A 22484-nucleotide genomic window follows, 5' to 3' on the forward strand; every position below is an offset into this window, starting at 1 on the left:
CGGAGGAGGGTATGTTTCCCCCTAATTCCAATGTCTAAGATCTATTACACATCTACACCCACACTATTGTTGTAGGTGCTCAATTTACATATGTATCCTTTAAAAAATTTAGCCTTTCAGGGCTGCAATGTGGGGCGTGTATGGATCACCTCACGTGACCCATTTGATAGAGTTGTAAGGGTCAGCCCCGAAGCCCCTAATTTTTCACGAGAAGCCACCACCGTCATTCATTTCACACTTTCCCCTCTCTCTAGCTGTCTCCATCTTACTTACATCCCACTTTCCCCTCTCTCTAGCTCTCTCCATCTTACTTTCATCCCACTTTTCCCTCTCTCTAGCTCTCACCCCACGGAGGGAGAAAACCGCCTTCATCTGAATTAGAAAAACTAGAGAAGCTAAATTTTCCAGTTAGTCACAAACAAAAGACTAAATTAGAAGTAACGTGAAAAGTCTAGTGTAATAGCTATATTGTCAAAACATTTTTTTTTCGCAAGTTAAAAACCTTTTCGAAAGGGAGCCAAAAGCCCGAGAACCTCCTCTATCTAGAAGGCTCACACAAGAGCTAGACCACCTACATCCACCTGTTGTTGATAATGCCAATATTTGGAAGAATATCTTACTTGTGGATTCCGATTGGTCTAAAGTGGCATAATATATTGAAAGAGTTCCATTTTCATACCCCACAAAACTAGCATCTTCTTGATCAGAAAAATACATCAAGATATTAACATTCATAAGAGGTCAACCATAAGACCCTAGACTGTAAATGAAATCTCCACTGCATCAAGGACGAACGAAAACATTTGAAGATAATGAGAGGATAAAACTATTTACAGATAAAATTTACAAATTTTGTATTTCTTTCTCCGTCCCTCAGAATGCCAATTCTCAGTAATAGATCCTCCTTGAACGAGCCAAAAAAGAGTGGAAGTTTTTGCGCTGGCTCGCCGTCTCATCAGGCAACAAAACTAGTAAAGAAAACAAATAAAAAGAAAAAAGAAGAGGAAGAAATGAATAGAGCAGCGAACTCGCCAAAATCTTGAGCCAAAACAGACTCCTCTGCCAATATACACTTTGTACACTGCTTAAAACCGGATTTAGCCGTTGAGCTTTGCTAAGAACTGGTTCAAATTGTACTCCTCTGTGTACTGTGATTGATCCCAGAGTTCTTCTAATCCACCAAGGATGGCTTTTAATCCCTTCCCAACCCCGGCAGATTTTGCTTCACCTTCAAAGCTAGAATCGGCATTCTTTGATGTGGCAGCGTTACCCTGTTAAATAAAAAAAACTCATAATCATAGATTTTCTTGGAATTGATATGAACCCTAGTTTCTACAGCAGAGAGATACTCGTGTTTCTAAGAAACTTGTATTTATACATTCACTAAAGAAATAGGAGATTGGGCCGAACGCACGTGCACACTTTGACGAAATATAGGAAATTGCCCCAGACTCTCTTCCAAGCAATGTGGGGCTATCACAATCCCACACCCTTGGCAATGAGCTGTCTTTAGCTCTAATACTATATGTGACACCCCAATCCTTAGAATCTATCGATATTGTCCTCACTTTTGACACATAAATGCAAGTCCATAGGTACGGGATCTTGCCTCAGGTGAAGGCTCCACGAGCCCACGCAAAAGGCCTTGACACTTACTAAGCTTGAGCGAACACCTATACGTCAAGCTCTTGAATCTGTCCCAAGCAATGTGGAACTATACAGTACAAACCCGTGCAAAACTTCGTGTAACAAGCCCTACACTAGACGTGCAAACTTAGTCTGTGCAAACCCGTGCACAAGTAGCTGAAGCTAGAAAAATTGATAAAAAGTAGGGAGTTCTGGCCAATTTTCTTGAAGGAATATAGCTTTTAGTTAATTAGATAAAAGTCTTGAGCTCTTTCACCATCTGAATATCTTTCTGGCGAACAAATGAAATACCTTTTTGTCAGTCTGCACAGATGTGAATAGATCGAGCAACTGATCGGTGTTCATCGTTTTCATACTTGAATTTTCTGCAGTAATGACCGAATTAGCAACTGAAATTTTGAACTTTTGAAGACTCATAATTTTCTCTTCAATGGTTCCACGCATTATGAGACGATGAACATTTACGACTTTTCGCTGACCCAACCTATGAGCTCTGTCCATTGCCTGCACTCCCATTATCAAACTTATTACTTAGCTAAGGTGAACAACTTTTGCCATGAAAAAAAGGATCGAAAGAAAAAACGACTCAGATACCTGGAGATCCCTCATTGGATTCCAGTCGTGCTCCATGAAAACGAGTGTGTCAGCTGCTGTCAGATTCAAACCAAGTCCACCAACTGCAGAATTTTGTGTGTTAGAACGCTATATCAATCGAAATAAGTTTGACAACAATAAAAATCCTACCATGAGTTGTGAGGAGGAGAACATCAATTGTAGGATCTGAATTGAAAGCTTTCACAATTTCAAAACGCTTTTCTGGTTCAACGGAACCATCAAGTCGCAAGTATGTAACACTGCATTCAAGCAAGACTTGCAAATAAGATTCAAATTAAGGATTTGAAGCCATTAGCAATGAAAAGTATCAGAAAACATTGCCTGACACCATAGAGCTAACAACTTAATATTTATCATAACTTACAAGCACAAGAAAAATTATGCCGACCCATGGCATGACATTAGGACTGAACTGAAGCGTAGTAGGTTAAAAACCTTACAGGGTCAATAAAACACCAATAACTAGACAGTTGGAAGACATTTCTAGCTTTGCTACCAGTATCGCTTGTTAATTTCAAACGGACCCAATAACAAACCGACAACCTGCAGTAAACATGGTGACGATGTGTACAACACCATTTCTAGATTTTGCAACCACGAGGACATACATCATCTAGGACTAAATAGATATCTAGAACTAGAAGGAACAAACAGAACAGAACAACCATAATGTCAAGTCAGAAGCTGATGCAGCTCAGTAAGAGCATCTCCATATAAGATGTATTAAAGAATGTATTACACTTTAGTCGCATACAGCTTCGTACTGACTAAATTCTGGGTTTGTGTCTTGATCCTCAGGTATAAAAGCAGTCAATTTGCTCTCACTATCGAATTAGGACTGCTGTAGATCAGTAATCACTTATGGAATGTTTTGATGAGCAAATAGGTATTCAGCAGCACAAAAAAAATCGTCCCGAAAGGTAACACCGAGAATAGCCAAGGAAAAAAAGATGTCAGTTATTGTAAGAGTGACCTTTTCATACGAGTTTGAAATAGATCTTTTTCTATAATATCCAGAAAGGCCTGCAAAAGGGAAAGTCATTAGTGAGCATATCACCCGTATATCACAGCATGAGAACTAAAAAAAGAAGAAGATGATGGTTGTACTTTGTGCTGTGCAAAAATCAGAACCCTGTGTTGCCCAACACCGAGGATATCTTCAGAAAGTGAAGAATCCAAGCCTACTCCACACTCTTCAAGTATTTCTTTAAGTGCAACTAATTTGGGGGAGTGGTGTAGTTCATGAAGATCTGATATAATATCAGAACTACCCGTGATGAGTTTTGATAAATGGCGGACGAGAGAATCTGAGAGCTTTCCATCAAGAACGAGTAATGGGTGACTGCAAAGCTTTAGCAAGTATTGAATTGCCTAACACAAAAAAAAACACTCAGGGGAAAGACCATAAAAAAAAAAGTCAGAATGAGTTTAACGGTAGGATAATTAGCAGCCCGCGTACCTGGAAAACATGAGTAGAAGCTTTTGGTGAAGGACTAGTTTCTTCTACCGTATCAGTCGACCCATTTACTTTCAATAAGGTTGAAATATTTTCCCTCTCATCTGAACCAGAGAACTGTTCGTAAAGTTTCAACTGAACTGGGCTCAGGTCACAGTATCGGTCTTGGATAATTTTTGGAGGTAGATCGGACAAAACTTCATCTTTAGTTCGACGAAGGAGGAATGGCATCACCTAAAGCATTGAAGCAATTTTCTCTCAACACAATAAATGGGTGTGGAGAGAATGATTTATAGGTAGCAGAGAGACAAAAGAATCTTTGACGAAAAACAAGACTCCCTGAAGGTAATTAATGTCCTCATAAATCAAATACACAATCTACATTTGGGGCTCAAGATGACTGGAGTTAACTTTCATATATACATGTATAATTGGAATTCCTTCCATTTGAGATAACTAGAAGTTCCATTTTGAGCTTAATAAGAGCAGAGGGGGTATGTTTGTTTCACCTTCTATTTAATCTATGCATTTTGGCTTCTCAATGAATCTTGTATTCTTAAAAACCGAACAAAACAGGACGCTCTATAGGTACTTCATACATTTTCTATTAAAAAACCAGACCTGTTTATGCAATGCTTCCATGGCAAGTGCCCCGGCTTCAGCATCTTTGGCAGAACATTTGGCATCTTTAGCAGCAATCAAAGGTTTACCATACGAGGCTTGGAACTGCACAAGTTAGCAACAAATCCAAATTTTTAAGAAATATAACACAACAGAGGAAATTTCAGAAGCTAAGATTTGTAACAAGCCACAAACATATGAGTCGACTGTGGGGTCCACTTCCATGCTGCAAGGGTTTTAAGAAATAGTTTATGGACTTTTTTGAGCTTGCAAACCCCCGAAACGAACAAAAGATCAAGGAAAAAACTCAAGCCCAAGAGCATTATGTCATTTACTTTTTCTACTGCGTCTAATATAACTATGCTCGTCCATATTTAAGAAAAAAACATGGAAGGCTGGCTAATAGACACCATAAGAGCATTAGTTACATGAATACTGAAAAATACGAAAGCAAAATTATAATTTAGATAGAAGAACACCTGTCTTTCTGTTCCCAGAAATCCTGGCATTAGAAAGTCAAAAAGGGACCACAGCTCCAAGACGTTATTCTGCAATAAAGTAAACCAAAAATTAGGGAAGTTAAATCTGAACTATTGCTCATTTCAAACTACAAAGGTTAAACTTCGAGACTTGAGAGTAATAACAGACTTGTATTGGTGTTCCACTCAGTATCAGGCGATGGTCAGCTTTCAATTGTTTCACTGCACAGGTAATCTTAGACTTCGAGTTCTTGATTATATGTCCCTCGTCTAAAATGCAGTAATTCCAGATAATCTGACCAAGATATTCAATATCTTTGCGGACGACATCATATGATGTTATGATAACGTTATGCTTATCAAATTGACCTCGAAGAGAAGTGCGCACTTGAGCAGATCCAGCATATTGAAGAGTTTTCACGACAGACACATCGATGAACTTTTCTATTTCATAAGCCCAGTGTCCAACTAAAGTGGATGGGCAGACAATTAGCGATGGAATATCCTGCCCACTGTTTAAAGCTCTCTTCTCCACTATGTCAGACGCAACAATTGCTGATGCCTGGAGCGTTTTACCAAGTCCCATGTCATCACATAGAATTCCATGAAGCTTGAAACGTCTCAAAAAAGCTAACCAGTTTATACCCTCTTGCTGATACCTAAAAGCAACAAAACTTCGATGAAGTTGTTTTGAACAAAACTGTGATGAATAACAATGTAGCAATACCAAAAACTGCACAGCTGTAAAGGTTCCTCTATAATACCAAAAGAAACATTATTTTCTTTTTTTTATTTATTTACAACTTCTATAAAAAAAATGCATTAATCACACACCAATCGTTTATCCAAGTTCCAAATACAATTAAGCATGTAGAGCTTGTTTCTTAATGTGCAAATGTTCACGAAGCTATTATAGAATACGACATCTTATAGGGTGTTTCTAGTTCACCACTTGTAAGTGATAGCACTTTACAAGTGAATATCACTTACAAAGTGAGCCAACAATTACTATAGTAGCAGTCATAATATACTTATTAAGTACAAAACAAACACGCTACTTTAATGACCTACACTTAATAAGTGTGAAAGCCTCAAAACACTTAAAAAGCGAAACAAAACAGACCCCCTCTTACTTTTGTTTCAAAAATCACCGAGAATCTGTCACAAAAATTAAAAAACGAAATATAGAAACACAAAAGCAATATGTATGGTACATCAACTTTCAACATAGCATAACATAAACATAATGTCAGAAGTACCTCCTCAATGTCACTTTCAATTCTGTTGGGAGCTTGTAATCGTCAATATGTGAGTTGTCAAGTAACTGTTCCAAAAATAGGGCATCTTCTGTATTTTTGGCTACATCCTCGTTCAACCCCGTTGGAGGAGGAATGCCTCTCGCTAATGGAAGAAGAGGAACAAGAGCAGCAAAGCTGTGAGTCACACTTTGTCTTACAGAATGATCGCAATCACCCATACACCTCAGAAGAGGAACCACTAGTAAAGGTGAATATGGTACTAGCTCCACTCCCAGTCCTCGAACAAGTAAACTTAGTAGCATAGAAGCACCTCTTCTAACATTAACTGATGATGCATCCCCCAACATAGGAATAGCTTTCTCGATCACTGCTGCCATTACAGTTGTTGTCATACATTTGGCCATTGATGTGATACATGTTGAAGCGGCTAATCTAACGGCAACATGGGGATGGCAAATACAAATAAAAAGACATGGAAGAAGTCTAAGTAACTCGGGCTTCAATGACTCATGAACCAGAGGTGAAATAGAGCGAACCACCTGTGAAGTCAAAACAGAATTGGAAGGTAAAATATAAAAAATATAAGTACTTGCGATGAAAAATCACTGAAGACATCAGCCAAGTTACCTAACAATTTGCTTTTTATTAGTCAACTAACAGTTGATCTGAACAATTATGGAAATTAGCAAGTTCATTAGCTTTTTGCGGTAGAAAATGTGACAGGAATATCAGGAATAATACTCTAACGATGTTTGAGAACGGTGTAAGGATCCATTTTGAATTAAAAATAGCGGTTTAACGACCATTACAACAGTGTCACAGAATGTGCTTTTCATTTATCAGGAGAACAGGTCTGATATGGAAATTCAAATGGCTGGTTTTCCAACAAGACGATATGTTTTAAAACATTGGGCATTTTTTCACCACAAGAGTCTTCTTCAAGCAAACACATTAACATTATAGGTAATAGGTATCAAGATTGTCAATCATATAAACAAGAATTGGTTTGTAAGAGCTAAATATCACATAATAACAAAGAACTGTAAACAGTATGAAAGAGGCTTGACAACCATTTCAGGTGTTGGTCATCTAAAACTAAAACAATCAGCCAGAATAGTTGCTATAATAACTGACCTGGATGTTATTTATCAGGATTTGCAGATCCTTAACAGAATCTACTGTGAGAGCCTGTCGCTGACCATGTTGAGGCATTAGTCCTTCAGTTGTCTCAGGCGTGAGAACTTCAGTTAGGCAATCCCAAAGTTTGGGAAGCTTATTGAACAAAGAAGCACCAAACTTCTCACACAGATGTTTTAGTGCTAGTTCTGCCCCACGCCTGCTTATAAAACCTTCAAGCTTCAAACGGTCCTCAGAACCAGCTACCAAATGAACCTTTGTCTTCTGATTACTTGAATTCTTTCCAAAACCCAACAAATCCTGATCTTCTATGACTTCCTTAGAATCCATTACTGCAGCTTGTGGAGTCTCAGAAGGATCCATGCACGTTAAGTTACACAGGTTCTTTAATAATTTATCATTTGGACCTGGTCGACGAGTTATGCAATGAGAAATAAGCTCAGCTAAAGCTTCAGCTGCCTTACATTGCAATACTTCCTCCTTCAAGACAAAAAAAGAAGTTACAGATTGTGTCAACAAGATACGAAGTGCAATTATGCAGTAAATATAGGTTGTAGACAATTAGACCTATTCAAGGCAAAAATAAACATTAAAAAGAAAAAAGAAGAGCAAAAATAGGTCCTTACCTGCTCTCTTTTAATGGAAGCCATCAATGGCAAAATAATGGGATTTAACCTGACGGGAAGATCAGACATCCACACAGCTGCAGCGGCTAGTAGACTTGAGACGGTAACGTGCAAATTGCTCTATGGAACAGCTCAAGATAAGAGAGAAGGAAAAGAAAATATTAGAAAAATGACTCATATTTGAATAGAGCTACATCAAAACGGAAACAAACAATTGTCCCACTGTATGGGTATTAAGTATTAACTCAAATAACATCAAATCAATTATATCTTAAAGTCAAGAGTGGCGAAGAAATCACAATAATGGCAATGAAACTTCTAAACTACAAAATCATAAGATGAATGTACCTGAATACATTTTAAATAACTCGATGTTGTCAAAAACCGTTGCTTTAATGACTCTAAGTCATTTAGAATATTTATTTCTATGGTTGCTTCCTCGGTACTCTGGTTGGTAGGAGCAACTCTTGATGCAAAATTAATTGCATCATCAATACTTGAGGTATCTGGGTCAAACTTTGTAGTTGACAACAAACTCTTTAATATGCCAGATGACTCAACCGCACGTAACAACATGCTGGCTTCATTGCGCATCTTTGCGTAAGTTCTTGTAAGCTCCGCATAAGGAAGAGAGGAATCTTTTGTTGGCAAAGCAGGATCAGGACATGCTAATAAATCCAGTACCCATTTCCTAATCTTATCTACAAAACTCGCTGAAGTTCCATGCAATTTACTCAGGCCCTTGCTCTGAAGTTCTTTGAACCAAGATACAAGCACCATAGAAGCTACCTACATATATCAGATTACTTCAATAGTGGTAAAGGAAAGGGATAGAGGTTAATTTGGGATAGAATATAAGATTATCTACCTGTCTCTGGACGCCTGATAGAGAGGTAAGATCCTTCCAAAGTGAATCAAGTACAAATAATAAAGATGACTCGGACAACTTAGATGCAAAAACACCTAATGCTGAAGCTGTAACTACACGTGTATGAGTGACTGACTTCTCACCATCTGCACCAACAACTATCTTAGGAGTAGTGTTAGAAACCATCCCATTTCTTTCCTGTGGAGCAGTTTCTCTTGACGAGTCAAAACCATAGTTTATAGTAAGGTCATTCTCTAGCTTCACAGCTCTCATCTTGGCGGCAGCTCTAACATGACTTTTCCGAGGAAGCGATACAGGCAGAAACATTTTTGTGGAATCCAATGAAGAACCATATGGAGTAGCTGCAAGCTCTATCCAAAAAGAAAAGTATGATCTCGCAGCCGTTTCCAAATCCTCCTTCGGACACTGGAAAGAAGCAAGAATATGAATTAAAGAATAAAAAATGTTATTGAGAGAAAGCACAAGTTCGACAAAAACCTGAAGCAGGAGTCTCCAGGCCCTCTCTGAGCTTTTCAGGATTTCCTCATTTGATTCCAAAAGAAGGTTCTGAAAAACAATCCTAAGGGTGTCACCCAGAATAGTAGAAGGCCAGCATGAACGAGCTGTCTCAGATGACCTAAACCCGGCTTCCAGCAACAGTTCCTGCAAAGAAATTCTTTACTAATTCAAAGAGGTTGCACAAAATTTAGACGATACCTACTTGTCAGAATTCAGTAGATGTCAAAATAAACAAAAATATGACAGTAAAAGAGACTGATCTATTATAAGGAGAAGAACAAATCAGATGCATATAAACAAGGAACTTAAATACACATGAAATATTTAAATGTAAAAGATCAGACACAAAACTATCAAGCAAGTCCTAACAGAAAAGGACACCAAAAAATATTACCAAAGTTCGTATAGCTGAATAGCGGACCGATGTGATATTATGCCTCATAAATGGCCATAATCTTGGGGCCAGAGTTGACAACATGTAAGGATTCTCCTCAACCTTGGCTCCTTCTCCATGACTATCAATCTGAACTAGTTCATTAAGATCAAAGGACTGTTTCTCATTTGAACTCAGTGCTCCAAACATCTTCGGGATCATCTCCTCCTGCGAGTATATTTCTGCTAACAGATTCATGACACTGCACAAGATATCAATTTACAAGTTTTGCATGTCAACCATTATTTAAACAAATTGATATTTCAGATTTGCAACATAGAGCTGAAGATAGATCTATTAAATATTCCAGGTAAAGAAACTTAAGTAACCAAGAGGTAGAAGTAAAAAAAGAACAAGTTTCAGGAAGAGGAACACAAAATAGTGGGAAATTTTGGAGCAATGGACCAGGCTGGGGCGAAAGAAACGTAGAAAAGAGTTATGGACACTCATCGCAAGTGCTATTGTCTGGTCGATTTGGAAGTCTCGAAACTCCAGAACTTTCAAGGAGGAAAGTGTTAATAGCAACCTAGAGGTTGAAGATGTTCTAAGTCTCTTATTCCATTGGTCCAGGAACTTCCAATAGGCCAAAAGTCTTATTTATTTGGACTACATTTTACAGTGGGATGATATAATAGTGTAACATTGTCCCTATGAGTTCAAATCCTCTTATGGATTCTTTGTACATTCCTTTTCTTTTAATATTAATTCAAATTGTTCAAAGAAAAAAGTTGGAAATTAGTTATATGATCATAAAGTAAAAAACTCTTGTGGATTCTTCTACTTCAGGTACCCACTTTTCATATCATCCCCAATGTATTAATCAACATCGCCTCTTTACCGACATGGTCAAATATCTGATATCAAGTTATCAGCTACTCAGCTGAGGAGGGTTGAGTCAGACGAAGGAGAGGACAAAAACTTAATCATTATTTACCACCAAGTAGGCTCTAATTTAATCCATCGGAAGAGGGGGTTGCATTAGAGCAACGTTGAGAGTGGAAGCTTCAGAGGGGAAAACGGAAAAAAAAAATTGAACTATACTTTCTCATTTTTTTTTTGAAACTTAGAATGAATATATTAGAAAAAGAAAGCTATGTACAACGAAGTAGGATTCTTAGGATGACGTCAAGTCGTCAACTATACTTTTTCATAGCGATTCAAGTAATACTAGAGTCCCGGTTTGAATGACAGTGAAACTAGATTTCTTCTTCCGGAGTTCCAGTATCCTGGAGATGAAGTGTAGGACCACTGCCACTACAGCGAGTAGAACATAACATGATAAAATTGCTACTGCTACATGCACATGATTTCCAAGAGATTCTTTTGAATGGATTCGGCATTTTTTTTGGAAGTTGTCTGCTCAAGAATTTCAAGTTTCAGTCGTCGTATTAAATAAGGAATTCCATATTAGAGGAAGTATTAATCAATGAACTGTAGGTTGGCTATAATTGAGAACTTGAACCGAGTAGCGGGGCGGGGAAGGGGTTCTAGGAAGTTGTTCGAGAGCAAGAACCTGTTTCGTTATCTTTATAAAACAAAAAAGTAACGACCGCGAAAGAAAAAACACCTGCTAGTTGAAGGGCTTAGGTCATCTAGGTCAAGCAAAATATCCCAGAGTAGCATAACAATTGAATGCAACGGTTCACCATTGAGACCAACTATGAAAGCTGCAGCTGGTACCAAAGCCTCAGCAGCAACTGCTCTAACATCATCATCTGGATCTTCCAGACCTGCTTTACAAGCAGGAAGGACACGTGCTAGTAAATCTTGAAGCATTTCCTACCAAGAGAAAAATCAAATAAGAACAGTTGTAGCAAAAAACAGATACGGCAAACATTATTGCAGAAATAAGAAATGTTATGTTAGTAAGAAGTACAACTTCAAAATATCTGCCATTTTTACTAGTAAGACAAAATGATCAAATCAAATCACATTAAGATGCGTAGGAATGAACAATTTGAAGGCTAACATACAGCACTTAATTTTAGTCCAAATATTGCATATTCAACCAAGTGAATAAATAGTGACATGATTAGAACATAGAAAAGAAACATGTCTTACAAAATAAATTACTGAAGGCCAGAAAATTGGTTTTTTTAATCATTTGAATTAATATATAGAAAAAATGGCCCCTGGGGCATACAGAGAGATATAGCTTATATTACATAATACTATTCTCCCAATTGAAGACAAAATCAAAAAATAAAATTGTCATAACAGATCTCGTTCTCCTACTCCAGAGCTAGGTTGGAAAAGTCGGCAAGGAGGACTAGTGGGCGGACTTGGGACTAGGCATAGTCGCTACTAGTCGTATTTACACGGGACTAGTCGTAGAATATAAATATATAATTATATATAGGTACAAATATAAGTATTTGGTTTTAATGAAGTATAAACACTAAAAATTCATCCCTAAGAAGCACACATATAATTATCAACAAGTTCTACAACATTGATGAAGTATATAACACTAACAACTACCATTTATTTGAGTTTATATAGAAAAAGAGTAGAATACGAGTTCTAAAAAGAAATGGTAAAAAAGATTGAGAAGATAGAGAAACTTGGAATCTTGTTTGGAGAGCAAGAAAACTTCAAAATTACTTCAATCTGGTTATAATGATATTTGGAGGGGAGAGGAAGGGTGAAAAGCCGAATGAGCAAATCCTAAACCACCTTTGTCGATTTGAGCAAAAGAAAAAAAGGCTCACCTTTGTTAATCCCAAATTGGTGCTCTAGATGCAAGAAGTGTGAGGAATCTACTCCCCACCTATTTTTGCATTGTGAGGAGGCTTCGAAGCTGTGGACTTTCTTCCTTCAATCCCGTAACTTTTCTGGATGTCTACCTTACTCCTTAGCTCAGCTCTTGGAGCAATGGGGGAAGGTACCAGTTAAGAAAACTAAGAGAGATCTACGGAACTTGGTTCCCTATGCCATATGTTGGTCTATTTGGAAAGCAAGGAATGATGGCATCTTTAGAGATTCGAGTTCGTTGGCTAGGGTGGAAAAGGTAGACGTGCTTGGCGTCCTCTTTTCGTGGAGTAGAAACATAGGATGGGCTACATCGTTCTCTTATTTAGATTTTGTTTCTAGTTGGGGGGATGTCCTTAGATGATGTAACTCTCAAGAGCCCCCTCTTTTTTCTTTCTTCCTTTGGCTATTCTTTTTCCTCGGTAACCCCCTCTTCCTTCTTTCTTCAATATTAATTCAAAGTATTCATAAAAAAAAAAGGCTCAGCTAAATAATCCCGACTGGCCCGACTAGTCGACTTGGTCCTAGTCGGACCAAGTCGGGGATTTACTCGGAATTCCACGGGGACTAGGGTTTTGACTCCTAGTCGAGTCAGCAAGATGGGGACTGAGGAGTAGTCGGGGATTAATCCCGACTTTTTCTTCATAGCTCCAGAGGTAACTCAGGTAAGGCATGCCTTTGAACTCATCCTCCTTGATGGTACAATCTCAGAAAATTGTCTCCGCGAGCCATTCTTCCTAAACGGGGCTGTGATCTCGGGTAAAGAGTGGCCAAGGAACAAATAAAGTTACCCTAGAGGTCAAGGGTTCGAGACACGCTAAACAATTCAAAAAAAAAAAAGATACCCTATTTTTTATGGAATGAAAAGGAAAATATATTGCAAAGAAATCAGGGTCCTTTAAACAGTGAAAGATCACAAGTATATCGATGTGGATTTTCATAGCCATCTTTTCCTGAGAAGAACTGTCAAGTAGAGCTGGGTAATGGTTAACCCTTTCGAGAAAAATAGTCACGTGGAAAAAAACTGAGCAGATCAATTATCCATACAATGGGAAGTAATATCCTTTCCATTTAAACCACTGCCACAACATTACAAGCAAAACATCAAGTATGAGGGATACAGAAATGTAGAAAAACCTTACCCTTCGTACAGCCACCAAATACTTGATGCCTAAAAGGCTCCCATGACGAATTTCCCATTCTGGTCTATGCTGAAACAATATGAAGGAAAATACGGTTTATGGCATTATAATGAATTATATAGAAGTCACAGGGCATTTGGTTCAACTGAACTCAGCCACTGTTGTTAAAAAAAAAAGACAACACTCTTAACACTCCAAATGCTAATTACTGCAGATACCTGCATTTGCAGTAAGATATTCAGTGTTTCGTGAACAAGCGAAGGATGCATGTACTTGAGCACGGCACCTAGTGCTTGTGCACAAGTTTCCCTCACTGGTGCAACAACCTGGTCTGAAACATAATCTCCGAAACTGCAATATACAGAAGAACGAGGTTTTAAATTAGGAACACTACAAAGAAAAGATCGAAAGTATACATCTAACTAAGAAAAACATGAAAATAAATACTTGGGAAGAAGACAGCACTTGGAAAACCAGCGAAGTTTCTCAAGATCAAGAATTACTTTTCTTATTTTTATCTAAGCTACAACGATCATACAAACAACAAGGACCAAATGGAAGTAATAACATACCGGTCCAATGATAACACGCACAAGAAACGGATTGCACAGTCCTGAAGAAACTCCCAATTTTTAATCCACGAATTCCGCGTTAACTTGACCAGTTTCCCCAATTTGCGTTTTTCAGGCAGGTCTTTCAGTGGATCCATATCTGGTAGGGAGCTCTTATCTTCGCAAAAACTTTCCCTATCTACAACATCACCTTCTTCTTTAGATTGGAAGTGGGTGTCATCACATTCCATTTTAACAGCTCCAGTGCCACGTCCTCGATCATTCAGCTGTGTCTGTATTAAATGAGATCCCCCATTTACCTGTCCAGGTATTGATTTCCATCCACTGTCTTCCATCTTTAAGCAGCCAGCAATGCTGATGTCACTGCCATTGGAATCTGTTGTATACGTTGATCGACAAATTAAATTTTCGGATTTGAATCTTTTTGTGTCTGGCTCAGGTACTGCTGGAACTTGTAGACATATATCGGGTTCCCTCTCCCTCTTTGTTGTGTTTAAGTTATACTCATCTTCAATTTCAATAAAATCTGACTTATCTGAGGTCAGCTCGGGCAAAAAAACTCCGGCTGAACCACCTTGCTGGGTTAAAATTTCCCTCAAAGCCATCATACTACCATGCCGCACCTCCCAAACTAAAATTGGCAGCACCCAAAACGATCTAGTGTTATGAAAACTACAATTTTGAGTAAACGAGGAAAGACCAATTCGAGCTAAAACATACAAGATGCTTACTAGGATCGAACAAATCCAGGATGAGTTGCTCTATAAAATTCTGGAAAGGCCACCGCCCGTCTCCATCACACTCAACACCATCTTCATCTTGAGCAGAATCCGTAAGCACCTAAGAAGGGAAACAATTACGAATAGGCACACCTAACACAAGCAGATAAGAAAGCCCAATTGCGAAAGAAACATAAAAAAAGGTAGTACAAAAATTTTGGTATTCAAAACAGCAATATGAGTTCTAACCACTGACATCCACGTTACTGTTTGCAGCCCAAGGATATTATGTACATAAAAATTCCTACAAATGATTGTAACTCACGGTTGACGGTTTTACTTCAGATCTCTTATATAGCTTACGAGGAATATAACTAACGTATTTGAACATGCTCTAAATAAAATTTCTAAATTTGACAAAAAAAAATTGTAACCAGTAATGATAAATCAACAAGAAACATTATTCATATTAAAATTTATCCTTGTAATACAGAAGAGATGACTCCAAGCTATTTTCCTGTTTTTTCTCCTCCAAAGACCCTCCCGTTGGAACATATGGAAGGATAGAAATAACAAGATTTTCAAAGAAGAAAACCTATCCACCAAGGTGGATGTGGAGGATGTGAAAGGAACAGTTTTCTTGTGGATAAAAAACATTGAGTCATTTAAGCTGGTTTCTTTTCATGATGTTGTGGTGAATTGAGAGGCATGGATGATGTGAGGAGTCTGTACCAGCCACATTGTCACCTCCCTTTTTTGTTTTTACTTTCTCTGTACAGTTTTCTTTTTCTCTCTTAACATATTCATTCAAAGTTTCAATAAAAATTAAGGTAAGAATTGAACACCACATAAAGATGGACTCTCAGTCTCTCACGTATATTAACATGATTATATTTGACTCCAAAACCAACAGGGAATTGATCAAATGAATCGTAAGTCTACCGAACAATACTATGACCAAATAATTGGACCAGTATCTGATTTGGTCATCAATGATTACGACTCTAAGCTGGTGAGTGAGTCAATTACTGAGTCAAGTGGGTTACTATTAGAAGCCCAGACTAGCTGTGAACGTTAGAAGAGGACGACTTGCATCTACAAACGAACGTTCTCAAGACCTAAGAAGTTTTTCAGAAGCCGTCACCCAGAGACTTCTAGAAACACAAGACAGTATATGTTTATACTTTATAGTTTACCTACATAATATTCTCCAACAATATAAAAATGAAGAAAGAAATAAAGAAAGAAAGAAAGAAAGAAGAGAATGAAACATCATATATCTTTATCTTTAATATTAGGAAGGGGAAGTGAAATATCCAAGTAGTGGAGTACCTTATTAGAACTTAGTGTATTTGTACATGTAACCTTTGGAACCGCAGAACTTTGAGAATGTGCAACCTCAAAATCCCCCTCCTCAACCCAACCTTTTGTTTGATCTTTTGCATTTATCTTTGCTTTCCGTTTTAGGAGGTTTCTCTCTCTGGCACTTGGTCTTCTGGAGATGAAAGTGGGAGCCATATTTGCAACTAGTTGTTGAACCTGGTTTCCTGACTGAGATGCATAAAACCTAAGGTCCATCCCATTCCCGTGGGAATTGAACTTGTGGACAAGTAGATCTTCATCTCTTATCATATCATTCACATCCATAAATTGTTCATATACATCCAGTCCTGTCTATGGAAATTATTATGATGTTAGCAGCGAAAAATAATGATAACGTAATGCAGATCACGAAGTGAGAGATGAAACAGGAGTATAAAGGAAACCCACTAATGGAACTCCAAATATTGGAACGTAACTGAAAGCGCGGAGTGATAATAAGAGAGTAAACAACTATAATTGCAAATGCAAATTGGACTAAATGTTTTAGGGAACAAAGGTAGACAGAAGCCGACCTAGACGACGTCGAAGATTCTGCTTCTGGCGAGCTAACCGCTCCAAAGGATTCTTGCAGTTATCACTTGCAATATCATATTCCTGAACAGCCAAGCAATTAAATAATGTATTAAATGAAATAAAGCAATGAAGGGTGCAGGATTAATCTCAGAACATATCATTCTTAGAAATGAAAGAGCATAATATGTAATACAATTAGTGCAATGACACTAGATAAAAAAGAACATATAATAAGTGAAGACCAGAACGAGAAAGGAATAGAAATGCAAGTGTTCATAATAGCAATATAATTGAAGAGAAGCCTACGCATGATGTGAGTTATGAATATGGTCATTTCTCCATTCTAACTCTGCGTCTGAGAGGTGCTGCCACGTTGAAATTGCTAAAAATCCCAGTAAATGTCTAAAATTAAATAAGAAGGACATAAGCACGTTGAGAACAGGCAACCTCTCTATACACCAATTAGAAGAAGGTTCATGTTTCATTCGGGAGAAAATTACATAAGCTCCGCAAGGATCTAAATTAATAAATGGCTTTCCAAGACAGCACTCTTCATTGGAAGTCACATCCAAAAAACGAAGTAAATATAATTGGAAGAAGGGACAGGTTGTAAGAATTATGCACAGTAAAAGTTGATTGTTGGGTTTATACAGGACTCAACTTATAGATCAATGTAGGATATCTTAGCAACAAAAATGTGTATATATAAATATATGATACCCTACCTACCAATACCATCTAAAACTTGAAAAAGACTATGCACCACTGTTGGAAGAACCCCATGCTAAGTACTGGCGTCGCTATTGGGAACATTTATCTATCTCTCAGGAAGTATGTTCTGGTGGTAATGGTCATCATAAGTTCATAACATCTCGAGTTGTAGAAGAGATTAATTTTGACAATTTTCTTTTAATCTTTGAATTAACATATTAATTAGAAAGAGTATGTACAGAAAGAGTTAACATAACATCTTGAGTTCTAGCCAATCTAGCATCCTGCACCACTGATAAAGAATCCCTTTTATGGAGTCTATCACTTCGTTATCAGTTAAATCGTTCTCCTCGAAGACTACAAATTTAACAATTTTCATACATGAAAAAACTGTTACCTGACCCCCAGATGCAAGCAAAGCACCAAAGCCCATCACCTTGTTAAGATCAAAGCTGCACGCAAACATAGTTGGTTAAGGACTTAGGGGTGAAAGCAAATGAACATGTTTTACTTTCCTCATTGAGAGTCAAGAGGAAATTACAAGACAAAAAGACAGCAAAGAAATATAGGAACTAAAGATATATTTATTGAGAAGTGATCAACCGTTCAGAAGTACACGAATACCTCCGGAAAGAGAGACCTGCTACAGCTTTAGGACTCAAGTTTGGCCATGCCATAACCACATCTTCAACAATACCAGAAATTCCAGCCTCTGACATCTCCGCCTCCACGCAAGCAAACAATTCTGTAAGAGATATGTGCTTAACATTTTCAGCAATGGCCCCAATTGCATGAGCAGCAGCTACCCTTGTATCCCAATTCTTACTACGAAGATATTGAGAAACCTATGATTTCCAAGAGGTTCACACCAACAATGAATATAGAGAAGAATGATTATGAAGTATAGATAAAATATATGTGTTTGGTAAGCAGTAATAACCAATCGAGAAGAGATAAAAAAAAATGATAAGAATTTTACTCTGTCCCAAGGTTACCAGATACTCTCCTCCACCCTACGTACCGCGTACCCGATTCACCGTACCCGAATTGCGTACCCTTTTTGGGTGGGTTCGCGATCCAGTACCCCACAATTAGTGTACTTGAATTTTTAGTCTTAATTAACCTAAAATCTTTGTAGAAAACTATAAATTCGACTAATTGAGTAGTTAAACCACAAGAACTTTTTTAATTGGCTTGTCAGATTGTAAGTTTGATGGAGAAATGATGTCTAAGAGTAGGTGTATCTATTATAAATGCATCATAGAGAGTATTTATTGTCTACGAAAATAGTCCAAAACGTACTGAACACGAAAATGGCGTACCGGAGAAGTATACCCCTAGCGTACCCGATACTCACATGGTAGCGTTCCGCGTACCGGTACCCGTACCACGTACCGGAGCGATCAGCGTACCAGGTAACCTTGCTCTGTCCTACTATACGATAACGGCTTTGAGGTACCTCTAACAACTATACTATATGTGCAGTTATATCATATGAATGTTGTAGTCATGCCAATGTAGAAAAATAAAGCATTTGTTGATAGAATACAAAATAGTTAGGTGCCAACAATGTTACCTAGAATGTGGATCGCTATGATACATGGTATTGGTAGCAGAACCCTGTACGTGACTATGTGAGTATCCTATATGCTAGGGGCATTCCTCAATAATACGCTTTTTAAGTTAAGGTACGTTTTGGAATATTTTCCCAGATAATGTATCCCCTCTATGAGGCATGCATTATAGATACACCTACTCTGAGACATTCTACCATAAACCTAAGATTCTTAACAAGTGATCAGAGAAACATCTTGTAGGCAACGACTCAAGTACTCAACTGATAGAGCTCATAAAATTTCATGAAAAAATTGGGTTAAGTAAGGTTTAAGTTTCGGTACAGCAAATTTGCGGTAATAGATCGCAACTGCACCCAAAATGTTACAGGGAATCCAGTACGTGGTATGCAAGGAGGGTAGAGTATCTAGTAACATTGGTGCAGACCGTTGTAGCAATTTTTAGAAAATTAGCAGATGAAACTATTGACTTGTGCAGCAACATACTTGAATACCTCTTTAACACTTACACGGACACCTATAAGCTATAACAGTAGCCAACTAAGTAGGAGGTATCAGATATTGAAAGTGAGAAAGGCCAACGGTGATATAATTGCACATAAACGATTATAAGTTTCCTTGGACTGGATATTAGGTCATTTGTTCATACTTACAATTTTGGCTTTTGGATCTACCATTGCTACTTTAACACAAACTGCTTTAATCTAGAGTGGTCTTTTTCGGGCGGTAACACAATTGCATGCAAGTTCACATAAGAAGCACATAGTTTCACATTGTACCCACTAAAGTAACAAGACAATTGGAGTACCAAGCATCTGACATGGCAAAATGCCAAAATATATTAAAAAGAAGTATCCATGTTACATAGCATCAAACACAAGTATAATAGGATCAAAATATTGTAACGAACCTTCCTTAATAGAGAGATTAAATCTTGTGGATGTGACTTGGCAACATCGCCAATTTGGCGAGCAGCCGCAAATCTTGTCGATTGAGTTGAACCAGCTAAAGTTGAGTCAAGGAACACTGTAAAACACCGGGTTTGCACAGCATAAAATAAACACGCAGTGCAGTCACCACATTTGTCTTCAACGTGAACTCAAATCATAATAAAATGTTAGTAGAAAATATATAAGAAGTTAAGGGCCTAACTATAGGTGACTCTGATAACTTGTTTTCGGTAACTAATCCAGATTTAAAAAAAAATGCATCATAAATAATTTTTATTAGAATTTTACAAAAAAAAAATTAGCGTTTCAATTAAAATAGTGGAATAGTACTTCTACGTTTCTTAAAATTCTATATGACTTTATAATAAATCCTAAAATAATCTGTTGTTTATGCAAAAAATACGGATTAGTTTTCATAAGTTCTCTAAAAAATGACCCATACATATTAAACAGAATGAGCAGATATAAAGGATACTGTCCAACAAAGTAAGTAGGCGATGAAGACGAGATGATTGTTGAGCCATAGCCAAGTAGATATGCACCCCCGATCACCTCCTAAAGTACACAAGAGTCTTCCTGGTCGTGCAATACTGTATAGTGTTTACCCATATCAATGTTATCACTCAAACAAAACCTCAAGACTAACATATGCGTTTTGATCGAAAAAACCTGCAAAAGCAACAACAAAATTCATATCAAGTTAGGAATTCCATAATCAACAACTGACTTCCGTTCACTCAATAAAGTTTTAAAATTCGGTACATGCATACGCCTTCAGGCACACCTCAAGGCGAGGCAATCTGTTTTTGCCTCGACGTGTACGCATCTACAGGGAAAAAAACGTACAAGCGTATTTGAAGTTCATGTAACATAAGAAGTAACAGCATTTATATTTCTTGTTTCTTAAACGGTTAAGTCTTATATTATTGTAAGAAAGTGAAAAAGACTACATTATCTTATCTTTGTACATAATTGCGGTACATTTATTTTTCTCAAAGAATTAGAGTACGCCTTTTACACATCGTGGCACACACCTTGCAGAGAACCACCTTGAGGCAAGAAAATGTTATTAAAACATTGCACAAATACAGAATCACCGATCCATAAAGGTCATACAGTTCAAGCTTATAATGAAAACCGCAAATCAAAAGTACAAAAGCCCGACTGTATACAATATCGTTGGAGCAACATCTCCATCATCATCAACAAGGGCCGCAACAGAAAAAAAAAACTTTTTGAATTCTCTCTTAACTCTTGCATGCATAATTTTTCAATAAGAGATTTTTCCACAACGTAAATCTAATTTCCCTAATGTTTAATTGATACTTATTAGTTTGGGTATTTTAGCATTTGAACATCGAAACCGATAACCTTCTTCATTTAGTTCTTTCGTTTCAGTGGAAATAGTCCACACAATTGCAAAAATAATCACAAACAGTACTAACAAATCACAAGAATCTTGTAATACCTAATAAATCTGTTAGGGCCAAACTTATCATACTAGTAGCAATAGAAAATTCTCAATTGCATGTAAAAGAATTACAACTTAATACAAATAACTTCTGCTAAAATGTACATTCAAATGTTCAACTAATTAGGAATAAAACCTAACAAAAAAATAATCTTCAAATCTTACCGTTAAAAAATTCTCATCATATTAAACGGAAGAACTCCATTTCCTAAAATCTGAGATCAAAATCAATAAGTAGTAATCATGTTGACGAATTAGAATAAGAAAAAATAGATAGAGAAGAAGAAAGAGAGAAGGTGATGAATTCTAGGGTTTCGAACTTTCGATTGGTGTGGTGATTACTTCAATGTTACTAGAGAGAAAGAGGGAGAGGAAGCGAATGAGAGGAAGATAGAGAGAGAAAGAGAGAGAGAGAGAGAGAGAGAGAAACGTTACCGATGGTCGGAATTCCAGTTACAGCGGGAGAAGTTGAAGAAGAAGAGATCTGATAAAGAAGATAGTTCCGGTTATCATAATAAAAACTTTTTTTTTTGGGTTGGGGTTAGAGGGCAGAGGCTAGAAAGCTTCGTCCGTTGTGTTTTATATAAGAGTTGGTTTGTTTCTAGGGTAATTTTATTGGCCCCCTTTGTGTTATTTTTATTTATTTTTTTGAGAAATCGATTACCATCTACGTTAGTCGTTACAAGGCATCGATACAACGAGACGATGTGATAAACACGAATACTGCCGAAATACTACTGGGCCTGAAGCCCGATGAATGAAATGGCTTATAGGCTGACGAATTAAATGACCTAAAGTCTACATAAACTACTTTATTTATGTCAAGTTCAGTATTCCTGGATTTGCACTTCCATGAGATCGAACTTGGGACCTCTGCATTGAAGAGTATATGCACTGACCAACTGCACTAACTGCAGTTGGCAAGCCCCGGTTGTGTTATTAGCGCCTCTCACATCCTGGAAGGCGAAAGGCTCATAAGTTTCACTCGAGGCTCGTAAGATTCGCCCGTTGTATTTTTCTATAAGAGTTAGTTTGTTT

General features: G+C 37.5%; 1 protein-coding gene across 2 annotated transcripts; it reads right to left on the reverse strand.

Moving 5' to 3' along the window:
• Positions 1-802: 802 nt before the first annotated feature.
• On the reverse strand, positions 803-22113 carry RGD3 (ROOT GROWTH DEFECTIVE 3). Of its 2 annotated transcripts, none has more exons than XM_086643747.1 (30): positions 21882-22113; positions 21612-21661; positions 20451-20644; positions 19936-20030; positions 18076-18296; positions 17849-17903; positions 16740-16821; positions 16177-16514; positions 14857-14965; positions 14126-14756; positions 13772-13904; positions 13554-13622; positions 11228-11439; positions 9622-9862; positions 9207-9371; positions 8709-9134; positions 8189-8629; positions 7841-7960; positions 7212-7694; positions 6078-6616; positions 4988-5477; positions 4819-4887; positions 4340-4444; positions 3722-3952; positions 3370-3633; positions 3236-3285; positions 2392-2501; positions 2242-2324; positions 1939-2151; positions 803-1271 (listed from the first exon to the last, which is right to left on the reverse strand). In XM_086643747.1, the coding sequence occupies exons 3-30, from the start codon at positions 20497-20499 to the stop codon at positions 1098-1100; spliced, it is 6198 nt and encodes a 2065-aa protein (XP_086499873.1). In that variant the 5' UTR covers positions 20500-20644; positions 21612-21661; positions 21882-22113; the 3' UTR covers positions 803-1097. The 2 variants fall into 2 exon arrangements, with proteins under 2 accessions (XP_086499873.1, XP_086499874.1); XM_086643748.1 differs by having other exon boundaries at positions 14846-14965; positions 21882-22010.
• Positions 22114-22484: the final 371 nt, after the last annotated feature.

Source organism: Eschscholzia californica, unplaced genomic scaffold (genome assembly GCF_041429995.1).
Source record: "Eschscholzia californica isolate CP2 unplaced genomic scaffold, dmEscCali1.0.p SCAF_5, whole genome shotgun sequence".
In the NCBI taxonomy this organism is placed as follows: Eukaryota; Viridiplantae; Streptophyta; class Magnoliopsida; order Ranunculales; family Papaveraceae; genus Eschscholzia; species Eschscholzia californica.